The sequence below is a fragment of the Monomorium pharaonis genome, chromosome 1 (assembly GCF_013373865.1).
Source record: "Monomorium pharaonis isolate MP-MQ-018 chromosome 1, ASM1337386v2, whole genome shotgun sequence".
NCBI classification, from domain to species: Eukaryota; Metazoa; Arthropoda; class Insecta; order Hymenoptera; family Formicidae; genus Monomorium; species Monomorium pharaonis.
The window spans coordinates 18,568,122-18,590,645 of NC_050467.1; the positions used below are offsets into that span (position 1 = coordinate 18,568,122).

Genomic DNA, 22,524 nt, shown 5'->3' on the forward strand with positions numbered 1-22,524 from the left:
AAAGATCAGACTAGAGCGAAAGGAGGGGAAAAAAAGGAGACAGCATCAACTTGCGTCGTTAGGCGAAGAGACCGAGATTATTGCTCGCGTTGGTGAGCCAGGAGATAAATCGACGGTAACAGCTCCCACGGGGCTGAAGAATCGTTTTCGTGGGTGCAATACTTCTTGTTACGCTTCTATCGTCGGAGCATTGAGATTTCGTTTTGACGATTATGTTTGATTCATCAGCACGATCGCACTTTATTAAGTCAGATCACGAATCGCGATCAATCGGATTATCACGCACACATTTTTCTTTGCATTGTCACAAATAACTGTTTGCGCGCAATTATCTCGTTTACACAAACTGAAATTTTCTATGAGATTAAAAAAAATTTTTTTATACTGAATATTTTACCAATTAAAACTTAAGACGGTTACTATTAAGTTCCAACAAAGAAAAGAATGTATTTCTTTGAGTTAAAGTCATTTGGATTTCTAGTGTCATTTCGCTTAGAAACCAGGACGTAAATTTCATTACGCCGTATATTTCAAATATTTTAACTCAGTATATTAATATAAATAAAAATAAAGTTAGAGAATGTCATATTGTTTCACATTATATTTTGCCCACATATGCTTTTGGTGGAATGCACTTTGCATACTTTATCGTTTGAAAATTAAATATTAAATATTTTAAACACGGAGATGTTCAAAATGTCATAGTGTATTCTATCAATCATATTTATCTGTAATTCTCGCTTCATTTTATGCTTTTGCATTATGTGTTCTATTGTTTCAAACGAAATGACGCCGCGATTGTATGTAATTAAACGCGATTGTGCAATTGCGGAATACAATTATCTCCCGTCGCGTTAAGAGATTCGCATTATTATATGCTCTCGCTATTTACCGTTAGAATCCATTCGGGGTCATTGACCTACGGCTATGTATGTCGTCCGAATAATTTTAGATAGAAACAGGATATGCAGGAGCGCAAATCCGCGAAATCATAAGGAACGTACATGGTCAAGATCGTTGAGCGTAATTGACAAGTTTTTCTATCGTTCACGCAATGTTAATTAATCTTCGAGATTATTTCCATTATTGTCTTCAGACCATTAATATTTCTGAAAATATTCTTGGAACAATCAGTATTTAAATTCAATATTCCTTTAAATACTCTCTCTCTCTCTTTCTTTTTCTCTCTCAATTTGATATTATTTAAAAAATTTGAATTCTGTATTGAAACGCTTCAATTATAACATTTTAGACCTTTTATTATAATAAATTATTCAAAGCTTTGTAAAGTAGAACGTTTTAAATTTCACTGTTAATATTTCAAATAGAAAGGACTTTTTTTCTCAATAAAAATTTAATATGCTCAGTTTATTGCTTTCAGTCGACTCGCTGTCTGAGTAATTTTCTTCGATCCCGCATTATCTTAACCGAATTACAGAGTTCTCTAAGCGTGAGATGTTGTGTAGCGATGTATTAACGATTCTTCGATAGTTTGAGAAGCCGCGAATGACCCCTTTCGTAAATTTCGCGGGGAGATACGCGGTCGCTCTTCAAGACAAATCTCTTCCACGGAATCTCGAACTAAGGAGCTTGCCAACATTCTTTCGTCTGTCCGTCTATTTATACCTGTGCTCAGATAAAATTCATAGATCTGCGGAAAATAGCGGACCGGACAAAAAGAGGACAAAGTATCGCCCCGGTATCCGACGCGTTCGCGATTAGCGTGAACGACGCACGTGTGCATGAATGTTGAGCGATCTGTGTCGTAAGAACACTCGAGTATCTTTGATTCCCGTAGATCGTGCACGTATGTCGCAGATCACCGCCACGTTGAATCGTTTAATCAACGGCCGCAATCACATTGTTTCTTGTAGAACATTGAATCGCAAAGTGCTTTCCGAACGGGATTAAATGCAGCCGAAAGGACAATGGGTTCCTTAGGTATTTACTCTGCGAGATTGTGATCGGACGGCGATTCCTCCCTTTGACTCCCTGCGGATTCCGGACGATTAATTAAGGGAGGATCGAACGCAGCGAGTCGTCGTACTCGGAATCTCGCGTAAGGTATACCAAATACCATACATACACATACACACACGCGCGCGCGTGCACGTTTTGCCTAAGTGTTTCGTTCGCACCTCGAGAAAAAGTCAGCCGCAAAAATGTCAAACTCGCCACGAGTACGAAAGATGCCGCCCAGGCCAAAGATCTTACTTCCGGTTCCCGGACAGTACTACAATCCGCAGACGGCGACTGGTATGGGATACGTGCCGACGCCGTACGGACAAACGCCGGTACCCATGACGCCAATTTCCGGCCAGCCGCAGGTGTTCTACTCCAGCCGGGCCAGCGAGTTCGTCTTCACGCAATTCAAGGGAATCAAGGATTTTACCAAGTCCGGGCTCAGCGTGGGCGAGAAGAGCGCCTTTTGGCTCTACGAGAAGGTAAGGAAGTAAGAAGAGAGATAGGGTCTTCGCTAGATCGGAGTCTTAGTCGGGATGTGTTAAAATTGCATAGTTGTTATTTTATAATGACTGATGAACATAATGAAATCAAACGGATCTTAAAAGAAATTCGTCATTTTTATTTAGCATCTTCGTGTACAAGCATATACGGTCAAGATAAAATAACTAAAATTAACTACGTACTTGTATACTCTACCCTAAATAACTTTAGATTGTTTAGTAAAAAAAGGTTTAAAAAAAATGTTACATCTGCAAATGTTACATATTTATAAAAAGGCACATTATATATTTTTGAAATGTATTTTTTTTACGTAGATATTTAAAAGTCAATTTTATTTTTTAAAAAATGGAATATTTTAAAAATTCACTTTGTTTTTTTTTTTAAATAAAATGTCATATTTTGTTTGTGCTAAAATTTGAACAAAATATAAATTTGGAATTAAACCTATTAATCTTTTAGCTTTTAATTAGTTTTTAATAATGGTTAACGTGATATTTTGTTCTTTGACAATTTGTTTTACAAAGCTCGATTTTGACAGTTTTATTGGAAAATGTTTTATCGGACAGTTTTATTGGAAGTTTACTAAACGTCCGTAACATAAATATGATATCAACAAGGTAGTTATTACGCGTAGAAACTGAAAAAATATTGCAAAAATCAGAGAACTATCGCTGCAAGGAATTTCTATGACCACTACGTCAAACTTAACACAATTAGATTAACTTCTCTGTGGTACATTCAAAAATGTAATAAATCACCAATGATACTAGAGAATATAAAATAATAAAGTCTTTAATTATGCAATTCTATTGGATCAGAACAAATAAATTTTGAGCAGCTACTTTGGAAAAGGACAGACGCACGGCAAGATAAGCTTACACTATTAAGCACCGCTCTTATTAAATTTCTAATTTGTGGGTACACAAAGCAAATCTCGAGAAACAAAGCAAATAGTATCTTGTTATCTATTGGGTTCTTTTTAAGAATAATAAATCAATGTATTTATATAGAATTTTTACGTAAAATTTGTTATACTTTTTAATTTAATACAAAAATAGACGTTTAAAAAAAGGAAGCTGAAATTTTCTTCTGATTCAAACATCAAACTCTAGCAGAAGAAATAACATTGATTTTAATCTTATTATGTGCTCGTACTATAGACTGTCTAAAAAATTAATAATATATTCTTAACTTTTTTAATAAAAATAATATAAATGGTGTGTGCAGGTCAGTTCTTGGAGCAAGAGATGGTTCACGCATATTTTTTTATTCGTTGTCATACTTCTGTACAGCATCGCCGGAGCGATGATATTTATAGCGGTTGAAGGTACAAGAGAGGATCTTGCTATCTCAAACATCAGGCAGAGCAGGTACGTTCAGCAACAAAACATAAAATTCGTAAGCCAGCTTATCGAGAAAATATATAAATATCAAGAGCTCGTCGACACATTTATTCGATGTCATAAAAGCCAGGAATAAAATACTTGTTAATTACTCTTATTTACTTAACATGAAATAATGTATAACGTAAGACATCTTATGAAGTAAGATTTATGTTGATCACGAATCAGTAAAGCAGTTTTTACGAATTTTTACGAATTTTTATTGGCCATTACAAACAAGATCTGCTATTTATTTCCCTCTTAAAACGTAGCGTTAGTTGAAAGCGTGCCAAGGGATGCAATAGATATGAGAGATCGTTAATTATTTTGGAAAGATGTCGGAGTGAATTAAATCCTTCCGTAAAAAAAAAAACTGTCATATGTTAACGCGATTAATGTGTACATATTAATAACGATTCGTCGTCTGGCTTCCATATCTGGCTACAAAATCACGTCTTAACATCCGGTGATTAATGTGGATTCTAATTTAATTTTCACTGTTTATGTGACGTGCAAACTCGATACGATGTTGCGGTTTCAATACAATTTCTTGTTGTCGATAACGTCAATCCTGATCCCTGGATAGTCTTGCCAATGCCGCGCATCTAGTTTATTACAACAATTGTTAATTATGTTAATCGATATTGGATTTCATGGTTGATCGTACAATATTGTTTGCCAAGCTATTTTGATACCACCTATTCATCTTTCAAACTTCATTGTGCAATTTTTATTCTTCCCCCTCCCAAACCAATATCTTTTTTCTAAAGAATATATATTTTACATTTATTATCATGCATATTTGCCATTCGATTCGAATGGTAAAATTATTAATTAAGTTATTAATTAAGTAAATGTTTTCTTCCTCTTAATAACTCAACAAAAATAATTGCAATAATTGTTTTGTTTTTGCGAGAAATACAACTGCGCAAAAATTGTATTTTCTCTGTAAAAGATATTATTAATTAACTTAATAGCAATCTTTTATTGTAACGGAGTCCACATAAAAATATCTCTATTAATGAATAAAAATGTATTATTAGGGCTCACTTTAACGTCGTTCTGTATCTTATCATTGCAATGATACGTTCTTTCTTTGATTGTAACTTTTCTTGCACTTTTCTGGCTCAATCGTTTGGTTTCAGGACGAGAGCAAGGTAAAGTTTCAACAACCTTATCTGTAAGAAATTAGTTTTGCATGACAAATGCGATAAAACATCGTTAAATGCTCATCTATCCTATATTTATACACACATTATTTAGAGCGAGAATATTAAAGATAACAAGGGTTGTTGAGATCGTTCCATGCTTATAAAGACCAAGATCAATATTCGTCTCGAATTGCAATTAGAAAAAATTACAGTTAGCAATTTAAACAGTAAAGCTACCTTGTTATAATCGCGTGCCGACATAAAATTGTACCATTAATTATATTCCATTAGCCTAAATTTAATTACGATGATCCGAAGTGCTCGCGCGATTATTAATTCGGAAATAGTGAGTTCTTGATATTAATGATTATAACGCGCGTATATCTCCGGGATTTCCATTTGAGTGGAAATCAAGTCCAAAAAGTTTCGGCTAAAATTAACCCACAAAATCGAGGTGTGGTTGAAGATTCGGTCTTCTCCACGATAATAGAATGTCATTACGTCAGATTGGAGTGGAACTCTTTTCTTTATTGGGCAGACGCGCCTTATTTGTGAAACAGCCTAATCTCCAGTATCGAGACTGTTCTAATTAATATTATCCTCGTGGCTTTTGATGACGTTACCATTCCATCGAAAGTTTGTCGTAATTTTAATCGAGAAAGTACTGAATGTTAGTAGAGTTTACGCCCCGGAGACATTTACTGCCCCGGATTTTATTGAGAATATAGAGATGACACGTGTTCGCCTACTATCTTATGGAGATTTCTGTATTCCGCGAAAGAACTTGAGTAATTGGTTCAATCACTAACATGTAAAAGAATAATTTAAAACGTTTTCACAATTTACTTAAATTGAATAAAGAAATTGAATTAATTCTAATATTAAATGATTTTGTGACACAAAGGAAGAGAATCTGTCAATTTTTACTTATATTTTCGTAGTTAGACGCCTGTAATAGTTTCTATTGTTCGAATCAAGTTTTCTTAGCCTGAGTTATATGTGTTTTCTATCAATTGTAGAAATGAGACAGCCAATGCGATTCGTGAATTATGTGACGACTCGGTGTTGACGTCAGATTCATCCCGTTGGAGAGGAAGAGCGGTAGAACTGATTACAAAATACGAAACAGACCTATATGACTATTTTCGCCGGGGATTAATGGACAAAGGCGAGAAAGTGTGGTCATTTTGGAATGCCGTGTTCTACTGTGGCACCATTTACACGACCATAGGTGAGTACAATATTTCTAGTCGCGTTTGCTCGTTGGCCCCTTGCCATTTCTAGTATCCCTGTGGTCATTTAGCGCAATTAACACGGCATAAAATTTTGCAAAGCGTAGCTTTGAAATTTATAAGTGTATAATAGTTCCTCGACTCTAAATTAATAGAAAAATTCCGATATTGCACTTGGATGCATCGCCCATAATATTATTTTTCTATCAAACGGAGAATTTATTTTCACGCTTTTTAAAAATATACTCTTGAAGCTCTTGAGAATTATTTTCTTTGGGAAAAGAGGCTGACAAAAAAAAAAGCGACGGAGTGGCGCTATTCGCGCGATGTGCGAGTACCTGAAAATAGAGCGATTTCCGCGCGAGACATATTTTTGTACACATTGAGAGTAAAAGAGCCGAGTTGAGTCTTAAGAGAGTCAAAACGCTTTGATTCTGACAAAACATTTCGCAAACGTATCACAACTCGTGCCGTCCTTGGATCTCTCGTAAGCTCAGGGCAGGTATTTTTATTTTTGTGGCTTGATGAGGTATAAGTTTATTTGTCCTGCGCAGCTTTCTTCTCGAAGATTGAAAGCTCGCAGAGGAATAAAGGCAGCGGAAAATACGTATTGCGCTATGATATACATAATATCAATATGCCGCGTATGCGTCGCGACTGATTTTAAGCTCATTTCTTGTAATATTGCTTTACGTATAGGTTTATAGGTAGGTTGTGCAGGTCTTGTGGTCTATAGAAATACGATTTGAATGCAGATCCAATGAATAACTAATGATGCGGATTATTCCTTGCACGGGAGAATCCGTACAAGATTACACAGAAAGAATGGAATTTAACTGAAGCTAAAAGTTTTTTAAAAAGTATATACATCCGGATTTGAAAAGAATTGTTGAGCTAGAAAAACAATTATATAGGGTACTTAAACATGATGCGCGAGGCTGCAAAAAGTTTTATAAGTTTTAGAGCTTTAACAATCAGTTCGAGTATCTTACACAATTATTTGTTTCAACTAAATTTTTTAGATATTTCAGCAAAACTATCTTTTTAATTAAAAAAATGAACAGCGTCAAGTACACTCGACGTTCGTACAAAAAATTTGATATAAAAGAATCAACTAGTACCCACTTGTTATCGATGCATACAATTGCATTATTTTTTGCAGATTCTGTTACTCATTTTAGATCATATAAAAGCTTGAAATTGAATGTGATATACAAAAACTTGGCAGGAGTTATTAAAACTATTTTAAATCACTCGAATAATATGACAGATGAACGTATAAGATTTTTATATCAGAAACATATTATTTTTGATCATTTAATTAAGATGAGCGTATTACGAACCGAGTTATTTCTGAAAAGGCAACAGAGATATAAAGTTGAAAGATTTTTCAATATTTACAATATTCTCGATTATTTACCCATTTACAAATTATTTATTAATTTAACGTGTCTTTCGCAGCAAAATAAAATACAATAAATAAAACTTTATAATAGATTTTTAAAATTAATTACTTTTCATTTTGCTCGGATATACGACTAGTATGTGACCCAGTTTCCTAAGTGCTTCGTGCAATTTTCGCTCTCTTACGCTAAAAATTGATACGTATAGTCAATATATAACTCGCTGATATGCAACTCTGGGAAATGTTTTATTCGTTGACATGTCGCTCTTTCGTTAATATTTCAATTTATAATTACAAAGAGAAAGAACGAGAAAAAGAGATTACTGTAACAAAATTAATTTAAAATAAAATAAGAAATGAAAGATATAATTAAAGAAAAGATTTAATAATTTTGTTATAAATCGTTGTTTTTATACATTGCTTTTTTATATATTCGCCTATCTTTTCAGGCTATGGAAAATGATTTTCAAATTATTTAATCTAATTTATGATCTGAAACAGAAGTTCAAAATAATATTACGTTGAGGAAACCTTATGACACAGATTATCTAGAAATCTCAATTTCTTCATGTAATATATTTAAATATATACGCACTATTTATATACGCGTCGCTTACACGCATATACCTGCGTAAGAAGATTTGGATTTGGATTGAACGCCAAGTGAACGAGATTTAGGTTGAAAATAAAAAATCTGATGAATTATTCTATTTGGAGAGAACTGATTCTCGAAAATTCGTCGTAACACCTGCGATATGTACGGAATATATTGCGAACTTTCACGTGCATAAAATGCATCCACGGGAAAGCCGTATGTGCATGCGCCATGTGACGCATCTCTCCTTGCTGTCTCGAAGTCTCGATAATGGAAAAATTTGGCGATTCGAAACACTGCGCACATTCGTACGTGCAGCTATCTGAACGACGACTTTGGATATGCCCACGCGTACTATTTCGAGTCCTATCATTATATAACCGAAAAGAACACGGGGTAAGGTGGTCGCAGAGAGACATAGACAAGGCATGTCACTGTTTCCGAGCCACTTCTTGACGGACGCGAAGAAATTCTCTCGCGACGTTTTCTCGCCTGACCAAATTAAACGCGCTTACTCAGCCGCGGCGCGTTGTGATATCAAATGGAAAAAATGTCGCGCAGAATTTACTGTTGATGTTTTTGTGCAAATCGATCAGTTGAAAAAAATCACATCCGCAAATGTTTGTATACTAATCGTCGTTCTCGTACCTGGTAAATTTTAATTAAATCCGTACGAAGAAGCGATGACAAATATTTGAATATCGACGTTCTCGAATATCGTTATGAACACTAATGAGTGAACATAGATTTATTTATCATGTTAGATCGATATTATATCTTTTATTAAATAAGGATGACGTTTTGCTTAATAAATCCAAAGAAAGAGAAAGAACGAGAGAGAATTTATAAATTAATAACGTGATAGTAAATTAATTAATTTAGTTGTATGCATTTCTGTGAAATAACTTTGTTAATTTTTAGAGGTATATTTCAAGCTGCATACATAGACAATAAGTGAACGCATGTTTCCATGAAAACAACCTCTCTGGTTTCATTTGTGATTTTATCTGGATTATGGTTTGTTATTAATGATGATAGTTGTTAATGAGTCTCGCAGCATTGCTGCAAGCCAAGTGAGGGAATAATGAAAATGATTATTTTGGAGGAATGTAGCAGATATGGCGAATTGTATTTTTAAGCCCTAAATTTCGCGTGACCTCGGATTGCTAATGAGATTCGCATATATCGTCAATATTTAATTAGAAAATTCTTGAATGTTTGAATATAAATTGTTTAATATATTTTTTATGGAAGTCTTGGTTGTTACGATTTTAATGTTATTTGAAAACATCATATAATATAATCATCATTTCTTATTTGATTCGTATTTCATTATGAAAATGTTTCTTTTCGCATAAGAATTAAACTAATTATATATTAATATATATATTAATATAGATTAATAATTTTAATTCTGTTGTGAATATTTTACAAAGCAAAATAATATTATTAAAAAATTTATTTTTTGCGTATTTCAGTAATATCAGAAAGATAAAATAAGGCATTCCTTTTTTAGTCTAATTTAAATACATAAAAAAACCTCTTTTCCGCTTATTTCATTTAATTGCCTTATTTAAATGAAAATTTAAATTGCTATTACTTGAGATAATAGATTTAATTATTCTAATTTATTGTAGCCCTGTCTTTGTCGGATTTGTCTCGTTAATTGTTCCATTTCAATTATTATTGAACGCATCATAATTCAGACGTAGTTTCGAAGCGCATGACAATACGTATGACAAAATTATCTTATCTCTCTTCCCTATTGTTATTCTCTATTAAGTTCATATAGTTACTAGTTTAATTATATAAAGCATCATATTTGTAAGTACAATATTATCTTGATATTACATACTATTCAATCACAATTGTTATAATTTACAATCTGTATTAATTCTCTTGTACATACAAAATTGAGCGCTCATACATATTCCTAACACATTAAACTATTTATAAAATATTGATGATAATTCTATGAAACAGTTTAACTTGTTTGTGCAATATTGTTTAAGTAAAACAAGTAATTTATTTTTTAGCTAATTACGTAATTACTTTTTAATTAAAACAGTTTTTTTGTTCTTTGCTTAGTTTTTCTTTCATTAAAAAAAATTTTTCTGTAATCATTCTTTCAATCGATATTGCTCCCAAAACAAAATTTTAGAAACATGATATTAATTTTTCTAATTTTTTTCGCAATTTCTAATTCTTGGGGGACAAATTCGTTATATAGGATTTTCATTTTTGATGGAGGTTACAGAGTTAAAGGGTCACCCCAATTTCTCAATTCTGTTGGTGCAGGGTAACCTTCGAGCGGTGCAACCAAATGGGTTGCAGTGATGCAGGCGCGGCGTCGCGACGCCAAAGTCGCGGTTTCGATTGCGCGTGGCGCTCCCGCTCGATATCCGCTGCGGCGAAATCGGTCATCTGGTTTCGCCGCCGTGGCAGACGTCGTCGTGCCGACGGTGGTGGCGGCCGCGACGGTGGTAGTGGTGGGAACAGCCTCCGTTTTATTTCTGTCACGGCCCCGTTGGGGCCGATCTCGGTGAGTGCGTTTCTTTTCGCGAGTCTCTCTCGCGTATACGAAGACCGTCAAACGACAACGACAACGACGACTACGACGACAGAGGCGACGGCGACAAAGAGTCGCGCGATGGAGGACAGTTACATGATACACAGACGTCGCAAGGCGTTTGCCAGGAAGCGTGAGAAGACGCCCGATCCCTCGTCAAGGGGTGCCGCATCACGCATGGACGCTTCGGACGATGAGGACGAGGAGAGGCGTGCCAAAATGGAGAGGATGGCCGAGGAAACGGAGAAACTGGAGCACCAACAAAAGGAAAATAGACTGTCACAGCAGCTGAAGCAGGAGGCGCACTTGAAAGATACGGAGAACAAAGACAAGAAAGGGGAAAACCGGGAGCTTCGTCCCGCTAGAAGGAAGGATAGGACTGACGCGAGGAATTCCGCGAATGTGGATGACATGATCGCAATTCGCGCCGAGGTGGCCGCCAAGTCGGCTGGGAATAGTTCGAAGACACGTGAAAATGACGTTGCATCTGCTGATGACAACAACACGCGACCGGTAAAGCAAGTAATTGAAGTAGCGAAGAGGCTTGATGATGATATTACCAGGAAAGACGTCATCAGACCTGAAGTTGTTCAGGCGGTCAAGGATAGTGCTGTCCATGAATTCCATGACACGTCAAAGACATCGGAGGCGCCAAAAGAGACGAGGGAGGAGACCGACAGGCCCGTCGAAATTCGCAAAATCGAAAGACGACTTAAAAGAAAGTCGAAGGAACGTGTGGAGAGATACAGCCGATCAACGGATTCCAGCGACGTGGATGATAAGAGCGAGTCGAATCGAAGGCGGACGAAATCGCCGGAGGCAATCAGATCCAGGGTGAAAAAGACGAGCGGAAGGAGTCGGGTCAGTGATCCGGAAGCGCTGAAAAGGGACGCCGAGAGATCTAATCGAGAGAAGAGATCATCGAGTCGACCGAAGCTGGAGGACGAGCAACGGATGAGAGATGACTCCGCGTCACGTTCGAGACCTTACAGTCAGGCCGAGGACACGGACGAGGATCCGAAACTCGTGAAGAAGAGCGAGAATTTTTCAAAGAAATCTGCCGAGGAACGGATGGTGAAGAGGTCCTCGATCGAGATAAGGAAGCAGATCATTCCGCTGAGCAATGAAAGCCTGATCGAGGATTTCGCGAGGGCTCAGAGAGACTACCTGCTAAGGGAACGTAACATTCTGGACCCGGAAGTCGTGGACGAGTTTCAGGACACGGTTGAGGTTGGTTCCTTGAGAAGAAGGAGAAAGTTCAGTCTGGAGTACCGCGACAGCGAGCAAGAAGACACCGTTGAGAACGTAACGCAGTCTTCCGATGTAGCTGACAAGAAAAAATCATGGTTCTCTTGGTTGTCCTTCTGGCGCAGGAGCGCCGAAAAGGAGAAGAATGAAGATACCGAAGAGAAGAATATTGAGGACAAACCGGAGCCCGTTCCGAAAGTCGAGGAGATCAAAGTGGAGAAGCTAGAAGTAGAGAGAATTACACTATTGGACTTCTTTAGAGCCCTCGGAGACATCGTCAGCGAATTCAAGACTTTCGTGGCGCAGAATCCACGTGAGACCACGATCATCAGGCGGCTACGTAATCGTTGCATAGCCGAGTTGTTGCTCGTGTTGATCTACTGCGGCCTCGGCGGTTTCATCTTCCGTTTTATCGAGGGCGCCTTCGAAACATTCTACAAATGCGGCGTGAAGCGCGTGAAGCGCGACTTCCTAGATACCTTGTGGAATTACAGTCACAATTTGAGGGAGGACGACTGGAAGAGTATGGCGCGCAGGAAGCTGATGGAATTCGAGGAGCAACTTCATACAGCTCACGAAGCTGGTCTACATACGTACAGCGGTCAAAAGAGTTGGACTTTTCTGAACGCGGTCGTGTACTGTCTCACTGTCATCACCACCATTGGTGAGAACACGTTTGCTTTAGGAGAGGTTCAAGGTGGAAGTAATCTTTTTAATCTGAAGAAGTCAACTTCTAATAGCCTTCTTTTATTTTTTAATACCGATGAGAAAATTTACGGATCCCGTATTGATTTTATGACACACGAATGCAATGAAATTCTGACAATATACAATGCATTAAAAGAAAAATGCGCATGCACACCATCAGTGAAATAAAAATTAAATTTAAAAAAGCTAAAGCATTTATTTGAAATACATCTATCTCAATTGTGTTTGATTAAAAACTAATAAAATAAAAATAAAAATTGAATTGCAAATCTAAAATTCCAATCTAAAATAATTTTATTGAAAAATTTACAATACTTTTTTTTACATTATGTTTTGAATTCTGTTTAAGTAACTTGTATCTACTGTTTATATCGTTTAGATCGCCAAGGCATGATAAATTTAGATCGTGGGTGAAAAAGCTTCAGAAGCCAGACATCGTTGACTTGCATTATGCAATGTGCTCAATGAGCATGATTTTTCCGATCTGATAATAAACTTGCAGATAAAGTACAACTGAATTTAAGCTTAAGTTACACATTAATCGTATAAATTCATCATATAGATGAAATTGTTCAATTGGATTTCCTGAATTATACACCAAGGTAGTTATAGTTAGTTTGAAAACAACCGCTTTACCTTCGTTGAATAATCTAAACTTAGATTTTACTCGCGACGTGCGTAAACGTGCCGCTTTTGTAACGACGATTCAGAGGTCGACGCAAACAAAATAAACTGTGACCATTACGGTTTTGTTTCGTATACGTCGTATAATTAAATTTGGCAATATAATCTTACATTATTTATAATAAAATAATGTATAATTATATTATATATAATAGAATTGCATAATATGATTTTATTATATATTTATTATGTATTACATATTACATAAAAAATATATTAAATATATAGAATAGAGATTATCTCATGAATTTAAATTTTAATATGGCATTGCAACTGTTGAGCTAATTTTTTTTATCTCAGAATAAATAAACGGCATAAGTGAATGTATCAATATTACCAGCTGCAGCTGATAAATTGAACGAAATTTCATTACAGGATATGGACATATTTCGCCAAGCACGGACGCGGGAAGAGCTATTACGATTGTATACGCCATTTTCGGCATCCCGATGTTTCTCATCATTTTGGCCGACTTTGGTAAATTATTTACGCGCGGTATAAAGTTCCTGTGGGCATTCGTGAGGAGGCTGTACTACACTGGCAGTTGCCGCAAAGTCCGTCGCACTGTACCCGTTCAGGTAAGATAATTTAATCAGTTTTGAGAAGATCAAAGAAGAAACTATAATTTCCGGGAATTTCCAGAATCTTTATATATCTTCAATTCATAATATTGCGCATTTTCAGCATTTTGTGCCTGTTACTCTTTTTTCTTTTTATCTTTGATCGAGCTGTCTAATCGATTAACACTTTGTCTTGTGGAAATCACAGGAAATGATGAAAGGCGTGCAACTCGTTTACGATCTCGCGAAATTCCGTCGGCCCTCGCAAATGAATCCAGAGGAAATCGAGGAGATTCAGAGGCAGCAGGCCCAGCAGCCGCAGACAGTCTTGAATATGGACGCCAACTTGCCGGACACGCCGGGTACGCCGACATTGTCGACGTTCGCCGTCGATGACGAGTTCAATCTACCGATTTCGGTGGCGATCGTTATTCTCCTGGCTTATATCTTCATAGGAGCCACGGCATACACCTGGTGGGAGCCCTGGAACTTCTTCGAGAGCTTCTACTTCGTGTTCATCTCCATGAGCACTATCGGTTTTGGCGATTACGTGCCATCGGTAATTATTTTTTAACATACGTCAGGGTCAAACCAGATAATTAATAATTAATGAATACTAAATAACACTCTTCGTAGACGAAAAATCGTAGATAAAAAATTGTATTGCGAGTTCTTCATCGACTTCGATTAGACATGTGTAATGATCGATGCAAATCGAGAGGTAAATCCTACGAAACTTAAATATTGATTAATAAGTTATTTGAGTAAAATTAGCGAAGTTACAATTAGTAGATTCGTCCAAGTAGAATTCTTAATTATTTATTATAATTCTTAGCCATGACTGCTATGTTAGGCTTCCTTGCAGAAATTTAATATTGGCAGTACTAAACCGACCAGTGATCAAATATTTATTTTTTTTGTTAGTGGTTTTGATACTACAAATCAAATAATTACTCACTGGCCATTTAATTTAATACTACTTAGCATTCAATTTTTATAAGGGCCGCGCATAGGAATTCGTGAATTCCATTTGATTTGCTCTTAGCGCCTTTTTAAATTCTAATTTTATTTGCAATATTACACATACACACACACACACACACACACACATACAGTTTTCAATTTGTACGGCAAAACGATTATTAATTTACTCTCATGTTTTTTTTTCACGGTGGCGCGCAGATGGTAAGCTTTTTGACAAGGTTTCTCTCAAGGAGAAGCTGTATATCACCGTATACATGTATTCGTTGTTTCTCACTTAGCTTATTTTCTCTTGTTTCATTAATTAATCAAATCAATCTTAATTAATGAAATTACGAGTAACTGTGAGATCCACAATTCGCAAAACTTAATGGATTCATTGATTGATTGATTTAGAATCCCATATTCATGGTGTTTTCGATAGTATACCTGGTATTCGGCCTGGCACTCACATCCATGTGCATCAACGTCGTACAGGTGAGCGACAACAATTAAAAAAAAAAAGATAACAAATTAAAAAGACCAATATAAAGATATAAACTATCGATTTCTGTATACATACAATTATTTTTTTATTCCATCAATGTTTTATTTAATATTTTTTATATTCTTTTTGGGGATAACAACAAATTTTACTTTTTCTTAAATTTTAATATCTAATATTTAAGAAATGCCAATTGGAATATTTTTAATTAGCAACTACAATCTCAGAATCTATCATTTAATTCTATATTTCTTCGACGTTATATTTATATTTATCTATTGATCAAAGATAATAAAATTATGTTAATTTAATGTCTGAAGATTAAAGTGCCAGTGATAGAAAAATATGTAGAACAATGCTCGTTAAATTTTGAAATCGAATTAATTTGCTTAATCGCGTGTTATCAGGTGATGCTCTCGGATTCGTTCAAGCAGGCGAGCCATAAGATCGGAGCCACAATCGGTTTCGAGGTCGCCGAGGATGACAACTCGGTGAAACCGGCGCCGCCACCGCCGGTTGAGGTCGCGGACGTCCATATGAGCTCGAAGGAGTCTGAGAGCGGCCAGAAGATTGCGCCTAAGGCCAAGCAGGAGGACGTCGACTTATAGATGCATTTCTTTCGGGAGGAACTTTTACGCGTCTCGATCGAGCGCTCACTCGAACTCTTTTTTTGAAATGCGTCGTTTGCCTCTATCTCTTTCTCTTGTTATCTGGCCTTAAAAGAATAATTGTCCGTTGGCTTATGCAACGCAGCAGTGATACATGATAATTATTGCGGCACACGCATACAATTAATTCAAGCTTCGAAGGATAATGGCTGTCGGGATCGTCTTGGACCTGAGACCCGCAGAAAAATGCGAAAACAGTCGACTTTGGGATCTTTGACGCTTTCCAAGATTGAGTTTGTGTGTTGTGAATTTTGATCGGGTCTAATTAATCTGTCTCATGGGACTCAATACTTTTAAGTTGGATTGTGAATATCCAAGTTTCTCTTCGTCGACGCAAAGACGATCCCGATCGTCTCGGCGGCGCTAGCAGAAAAATCTTCAAAGCACTGCACGTCCGTTTGTCCGTTGAAATTGCATTCGAATGTACATGTATTTTCGAAAAGCGTAAAAGTGCAAACTGGTGATTTTACGGAAACTGGAGATCTAATCGCGTTTGCCATCGCGATCGATGAATCCCCGAAGAGATGGGGCTCCAGACAATGAGACAAAATTCATGTGTAAAATTTTTGAAATTCGTTTGTGGACAATTCAACGAAGACCTCGAAATGAATTTATTCGAAATAATACGCACAATTGTAATCAAATCGCGTCTTATCGGGCGAGTTTGCTCCGTAAACTGGCAATTCTAAAAGAAAGGATCTTTGATAAGAGATCATGCCAATAATGCAGCAGTGGAATACTATGTTTAGTAACTGTTTCTTAATTAATTTGATTTTGTAACTTTGGACGTAAATTTAAAAATACAAGAGAACAATTTTTTAAAAGAATTTCATGATATATTTTATAAAATGCATATTTACAAATGTTTAATGAAATTTTATAATTAATATCATACAATCGTACAAAAATATATTTTTTTCTACTTTTTCTTATGTTCATACATTATTCCACAAAATTATTGGCAAATTTTTCCAATTTATGGTTAATCAAACGTTAAACGCCGTTACAGCGATATCTCCAGTGATAATAATATTAGGTACAATGGACTGTGAGAACTTATTTTTGTTAAAATAGTACATCGAACAAACAAAGAAAACATCGCTATTTCGCTCTTGCCAAATCCTCGCGAGTAACAATACATCTCGCGATTTATTTTTCGTAGTCTAGCGTCTATTGACAATAAATATAAGGAAAAAATATGATATTTTATAAATTCTATAGAGGTAATCGCGTAATTTTGCGATTTTTTTCTTCTAAGTTGACTTTTGTATGTTCACGAGATACAAAATTCGCAAGGAGATTCACTTTAAAAGTTTATCTTCGATTTGCGAATTTTAATCGTTTATCTGCGATAAATTCTGATTTCAACCACTGAGATTGTAAAAAGAAAGTAATATTCTAATATCCTTACGATATCCTCATATAAAAAAAGCATTGTTCTTTCTATATAAATTATGTGTGTTAATTCAGTGTGACGTGTCATCCCTACACTCACATTTAGAAAAATAAATTTAAATTAAAAAATTATGTTAAAAAATGATTAAAAATGACATTTATTGTATATGCATTAAATTAATTTAATTAATTTTTAAAGTAAAATTAATATACAAAAAAGTTTGAAGTTTGTTAATCCTAATTTTGAAAATTAAACATTCAAAATTTTATAAAATAACAATTTTTTAAGTAATTGTTATAAATAAGTCGTTAGGATGTAATTGTAATAATAAAGGAATTAAATCTACGGGTGAGCTTCGATTTTTACAATGGAGACAAAACACTCATGCCTTTTTAAAGATGAGATTATTTTTGTTAAACTCTACAGTAATTATATGACAAAGATTCTTGTGTGATATAGTTTATCTATAATTAAAATACACACACATACACACACACACACACATTGTTATTCAGCAGGATATTACTTTCTTCTATATGTTAAAAAAAAGCAAACGGTTTGATAAATGTATACCATTCTCGCATCATTTTAATACTCGTTGAAATTTAAGTCACTATAATTAGATATATTAATACTGTAATTATTATTTATCGAATTTACCTACAAATAAATGTTTAAGACAGTCTACACAATCAGATTAATATCCGCTTTGTATTTTTTTATAAGTAATAATGTTAATTTTATCATTTTTATTTAGTTTCTTTTTCTCATGTTTTCGATCAAGAGTTTCTTCTCTCAAAGATAACGTACATCGTCTTAAAATAGATAATATCGTTTTATAATATTATAACACATTATATAGTTTTATAAGCTTTATAATTTTTTTCTTCTCGTTTTCAAGTTTTTCTTTCGAAATGTTTTGCACTTTTATAAAATAATTTATTTCTCTTAAAAAATGTTTAATAATTATGATCTTCATGTTTTTTTCTTGGTTTTGACCAATCTTTCTAAAAAATATTTTGTATTTTTTTGCAATAATTATTTTCTTTCTAAACACAGTAATTTTCTCTTTAAATAATTTCGATTATTCGATGCCTCGAGAAAGTGGTCGATATGACTCACATGCCTTTCTATTGTAAGGCTTTCTGTTGGCAATCCTACATCCAGGCGGAGTGTTGCTGTGTATGTTATCCAGTGGGGAATCAAGATGGCTGAAGGATGACAATATACAGCTGTCAACTGGTGCGAATGTGTAGCATTTTAAAGAAATTGGAGGGAAAATGTCTCATATACAGTATGTAGACGAATTGGTAAAGGAGTACTTGCTGTTCAGAGGTTTCACTCAAACTTTGAAGGCTTTTGATAATGATCTGAAGGCGGAAAAAGAAAAGGGATTTAGGGTAAGGATGACTCTAGCAAAACAACAAAGTATCCAATTAAATAAGAGTTGCCTTATCGAGAGATCAAGACTCAGAATAATCGCGCGATACGTTCATCCTCACGTCATTGATTCTATCAGCTGTGCTTGGTTTATTCCGCTGTTGTATATTTACTTATGTTCTTTACGCATAAACTGTTACACATGAATAGAAATATTTGTGAATTACATTAGATGAATTATATTAGTAAAAAATTATATATTGGAAAATAGCTTAATAATATTCGACAATGTTAATTAAACAGGTTGATAAAATAGTCGATCAATTAATGCAATACATATACAATTACGATCTGACGTCGTTGAGAGAGTTATGGGGACACTTAGACACTAGAATGTTTTGTCGATTGGAAAGCCACTTTACACCTGCGGTCAGAAAGCTAGAAAATGCTGTACTGAAGATGTACTTGGTAAACGCAGCCTTGAATGGCAAGCAAGACAGGCTACATGAATTTTTCAACAAAATGACACCAGAGTTACAAGGTCACTCGGAATGGAAGGACTGGTTCGGTACGTATCCCTTGTTCATTTATGAATTTATAACACTGTGAATTTAGAAAATAAATTTTTACTTTTTGTGATACTACAGCACTCATTTTTATCAAAAATCCTGAAGACAATCCAGCTTATGCAGTTCATTTTAGCAAGCAATGGCAAGATACTATGTTGGTATCCTTACACAATTTCCTCGCAACAATTTTTCAAGTAAGTGAAAAAACATTTTATCACAAAGCTAAAATTAATTTCTCTAGATATGTAATGGGTTTAACTTGAGAACCAAATAATCATTTTCTGATTGTTTCAATTTTTTACTTTTAATCTATTTTTTAGCTTATTATATTTCTCGTGTGTGTGTGTGTGTGTGTGTGTGTGTGTGTGTGTGTGTGTGTGTGTGTGTGTGTGTGTGTAAAAGAAAATTCTCATAATTTACTTTTCAATAATTATGTTGATTTTTTAATACTTTATACTAATGAAACATTTAACTTTTAATCACATTTTTAATTTAATCATTTATTTGCTCAATCTTTTTTGTAAGTAAAAAAATGTCAGTGTTAAATAATAAAAGTGCAAGAAAAAATGAGACTCTATGAATAAATATGAGTATTTTTTTACGCACTAGATTTTGTAACAAAAGTGTGATAAAAGACGCGCGTTTACATAATATGAAATAGGATACGAATGATGAAAACTTGATATGCCTTTATCTTAGTGTATGCCACTACCGACATTACTCACGATTGACGAAGATACAAATAAGTTTAAACGACTGCAAGAGGAAAATGAAACTTTAAGGCAACGGTTGAGCGAATCCGTCAAGATAGAAAGCATATCGGATGTGAACCCAGGCCCAACGCCTCAGCACCCCCCTCTTATGGATGATTTTTACATTATTGCTCAGTACGTTTATATTAGCTTTCGTCAAAAAATTCTATATTTTAATAAAACTATTAATATATAATTGATATATAATATCGATTTATAAATAATAGAGAGTCGCCGTTACTGGAAAATCCAAAGACGTTGAGGAATCTCATACGGAATATTGGCGGTGGGTCCAGTCCAATCTTAAGTAGGAAGCCTGTAAATGTTAAAAAGAATGTGGAGGCTGAAATGATCTCAACTAAACGGACAAACACAAAAGGACGGGTGAATTCGATTAGTAAGTCCGAGGCAGTCGCCAAGAGAAGCATCAGCTGTGATTCGAGATTAAATAGTTCTAGAAAAAGAGACTCTTCTATGGACACTGCTATCGAGAGAAAGACTAAGGAAAAAATAGATTCCAGTTATATTCTTTTAAGTCAGGTTAAAAAGCATTACTAATCTCGGGAATTTTCTATTATTAATTACATCACAATCGTCTTTGTACAATAACACGTAACATTTGCAGGAGGAATATACCGAGCATAAAACCTCTATAATTCAATGTAAAAGCAATGCGAGTGGCTCATATGTCGCGACGGGCGACGCCGACGGTGTTATCAAAGTATGGACGCCGATTCCTTCACCAAAGTAAGAAACTTATTCATATAACTTTCCTTATTAATGCAAACTCAATAATATTCTTGTTATTATTTATATAATAATTATAATTTTATTATCAATTCTTATTTATATTTGTATTATATTAGGACTGTTACTACGTTTGCCTCCGCCACGGCGATTTCTAACAAAGCTATCACTTCGTTGGACTGGATATCGAAAAACGAACGCTACTTTCTGCACGGCGATAACAACGGTTTGATCCAATTGCACGATACGCGAGATTGCAAAACACTATGGGATATCCAGCACGAGAATTCGCGGATAGTTACTTTAATGTGTAATCCGACGGAATCGACGTTCGTCTGTTCCGTATCGAACGGCAATGAGGGCAAACTGTTGCTGTACGATATAAAAACGAGAAAGCTCGAGAGAACATTACCGTTGGAGCAGAGCGTAATCGCTTTATGTTCCGCTTTTAATCATAACGGCCAACTACTTATCACGGGATTGTCCAATGGCAATATATTGATACATGACATGAGGCGAAACGAGATAATAGACAATCTCAACTGCCATTCTAGCCCAATAATTGATATAGAGTTAATTAATGACTTTACAAACATATGCGCCCAAAGTGAGGATGGTAAGCTGTGCCAGAGGAGTTTAAATCACTTCGGGAAGGTCTTGTGGGAGACCAAGATTAAAATCGAAAAGAACCCCGTTCACGGAAAACTATTTACTTTCGATCAGAGCGGCAATTACATGTTACTCTGCACGCAAACTGGAGGAAATATATACAAGGTACACATTATATTCAAAATGTTTTATGCTTAAGTATATGCAAGATATCAATTATAGATACATTATATAGAAAAAGTTATTCTGATATATACGTGATCTGTTTTTGCGTTAGATGCCACCGGGCCCGCAAGGAAAAATTTTAGAGCTTGGAGGACATAAGGGTACTCTATGTTGCGACTGGTCGACTGCCAATCAATCTGGAACTTGTATAACCGGGGGTGCGGAAGGAAAGGCACGAGTTTCAACCCTACTTTCACCATGATATAGAAATAAAATTAGCATTTGTGTAAATTCATAAGACAAATGGTTACTGATGATATTAGTTGAAGATCTTGTAGATATTTATTTTATTCACTATATTAAACTCGTGTGAATGATTGTAGTTTAAAGTATGTTATTAGATTTTAAGACATTACACTGTATTATCAAAACGTTGGTAATTCGTGTAAAGAAAAAAGATTCAAATATTTTATGAAAAGTACAATGTATCTCTGGTAGTAATTACAAATAGTAATAACCGTCTTTTGAAAAGCAATCAGGGACTACCAAATGTAAAATGTACAGAGAATATTATAATTATTTTAAAGAGGATCATAAATCTCTACGATTAATTATTATATGATAATTTTACTCGTTTTTATAATATAACGAAAGAAAAGTGGTGAAAGAACAATACGGTCTCATGTATAAAGTTTTGATTTAGGAAAATTAATTGTACAAAAAATCAAGAAAATGTCAATAAATACCAGTCAATTTTAGTATTGCACATATCT

At 35.0% G+C, this 22,524-nt stretch overlaps 3 protein-coding genes across 7 annotated transcripts in view; 2 read left to right on the top strand and 1 right to left on the bottom strand.

Moving 5' to 3' along the window:
- Positions 1 to 22,524, bottom strand: part of LOC105831803 (transcription initiation protein SPT3 homolog) — a 30,364-nt gene that overhangs the window by 5,413 nt on the left and 2,427 nt on the right. For 2 of the 4 annotated variants that reach the window (XM_012672207.3, XM_036295431.1), the window contains exon 6: positions 20,377 to 20,546. The exons of 1 other annotated variant lie outside the window; for it this stretch is intronic. The gene's annotated coding sequence lies outside the window, so the exon portion shown is untranslated. Of the gene's footprint in view, positions 1 to 19,375; positions 19,513 to 20,376; positions 20,547 to 22,524 lie in introns of those variants that run through there. One more of the 4 variants, XM_012672208.3, reaches the window with a different exon arrangement.
- LOC105831801 (myosin-2 heavy chain) lies at positions 10,540 to 18,226 on the top strand. Of its 2 annotated transcripts, XM_012672204.3 has the most exons (6): positions 10,540 to 12,712; positions 13,816 to 14,018; positions 14,209 to 14,559; positions 15,183 to 15,185; positions 15,378 to 15,458; positions 15,873 to 18,226. In XM_012672204.3, exons 1-6 carry the CDS (start codon positions 10,555 to 10,557, stop codon positions 16,071 to 16,073), a joined length of 2,997 nt encoding a protein of 998 aa, XP_012527658.1. In that variant the 5' UTR covers positions 10,540 to 10,554; the 3' UTR covers positions 16,074 to 18,226. The 2 variants fall into 2 exon arrangements, with proteins under 2 accessions (XP_012527658.1, XP_012527659.2); XM_012672205.3 differs by lacking the exon at positions 15,183 to 15,185 and having other exon boundaries at positions 10,694 to 12,712.
- On the top strand, positions 18,515 to 22,517 carry LOC105831802 (WD repeat-containing protein 91). The gene is made up of 8 exons (XM_012672206.3): positions 18,515 to 18,929; positions 19,213 to 19,477; positions 19,557 to 19,672; positions 20,178 to 20,365; positions 20,458 to 20,770; positions 20,856 to 20,977; positions 21,097 to 21,751; positions 21,864 to 22,517. The coding sequence occupies exons 1-8, from the start codon at positions 18,810 to 18,812 to the stop codon at positions 22,011 to 22,013; spliced, it is 1,929 nt and encodes a 642-aa protein (XP_012527660.1). The 5' UTR covers positions 18,515 to 18,809; the 3' UTR covers positions 22,014 to 22,517.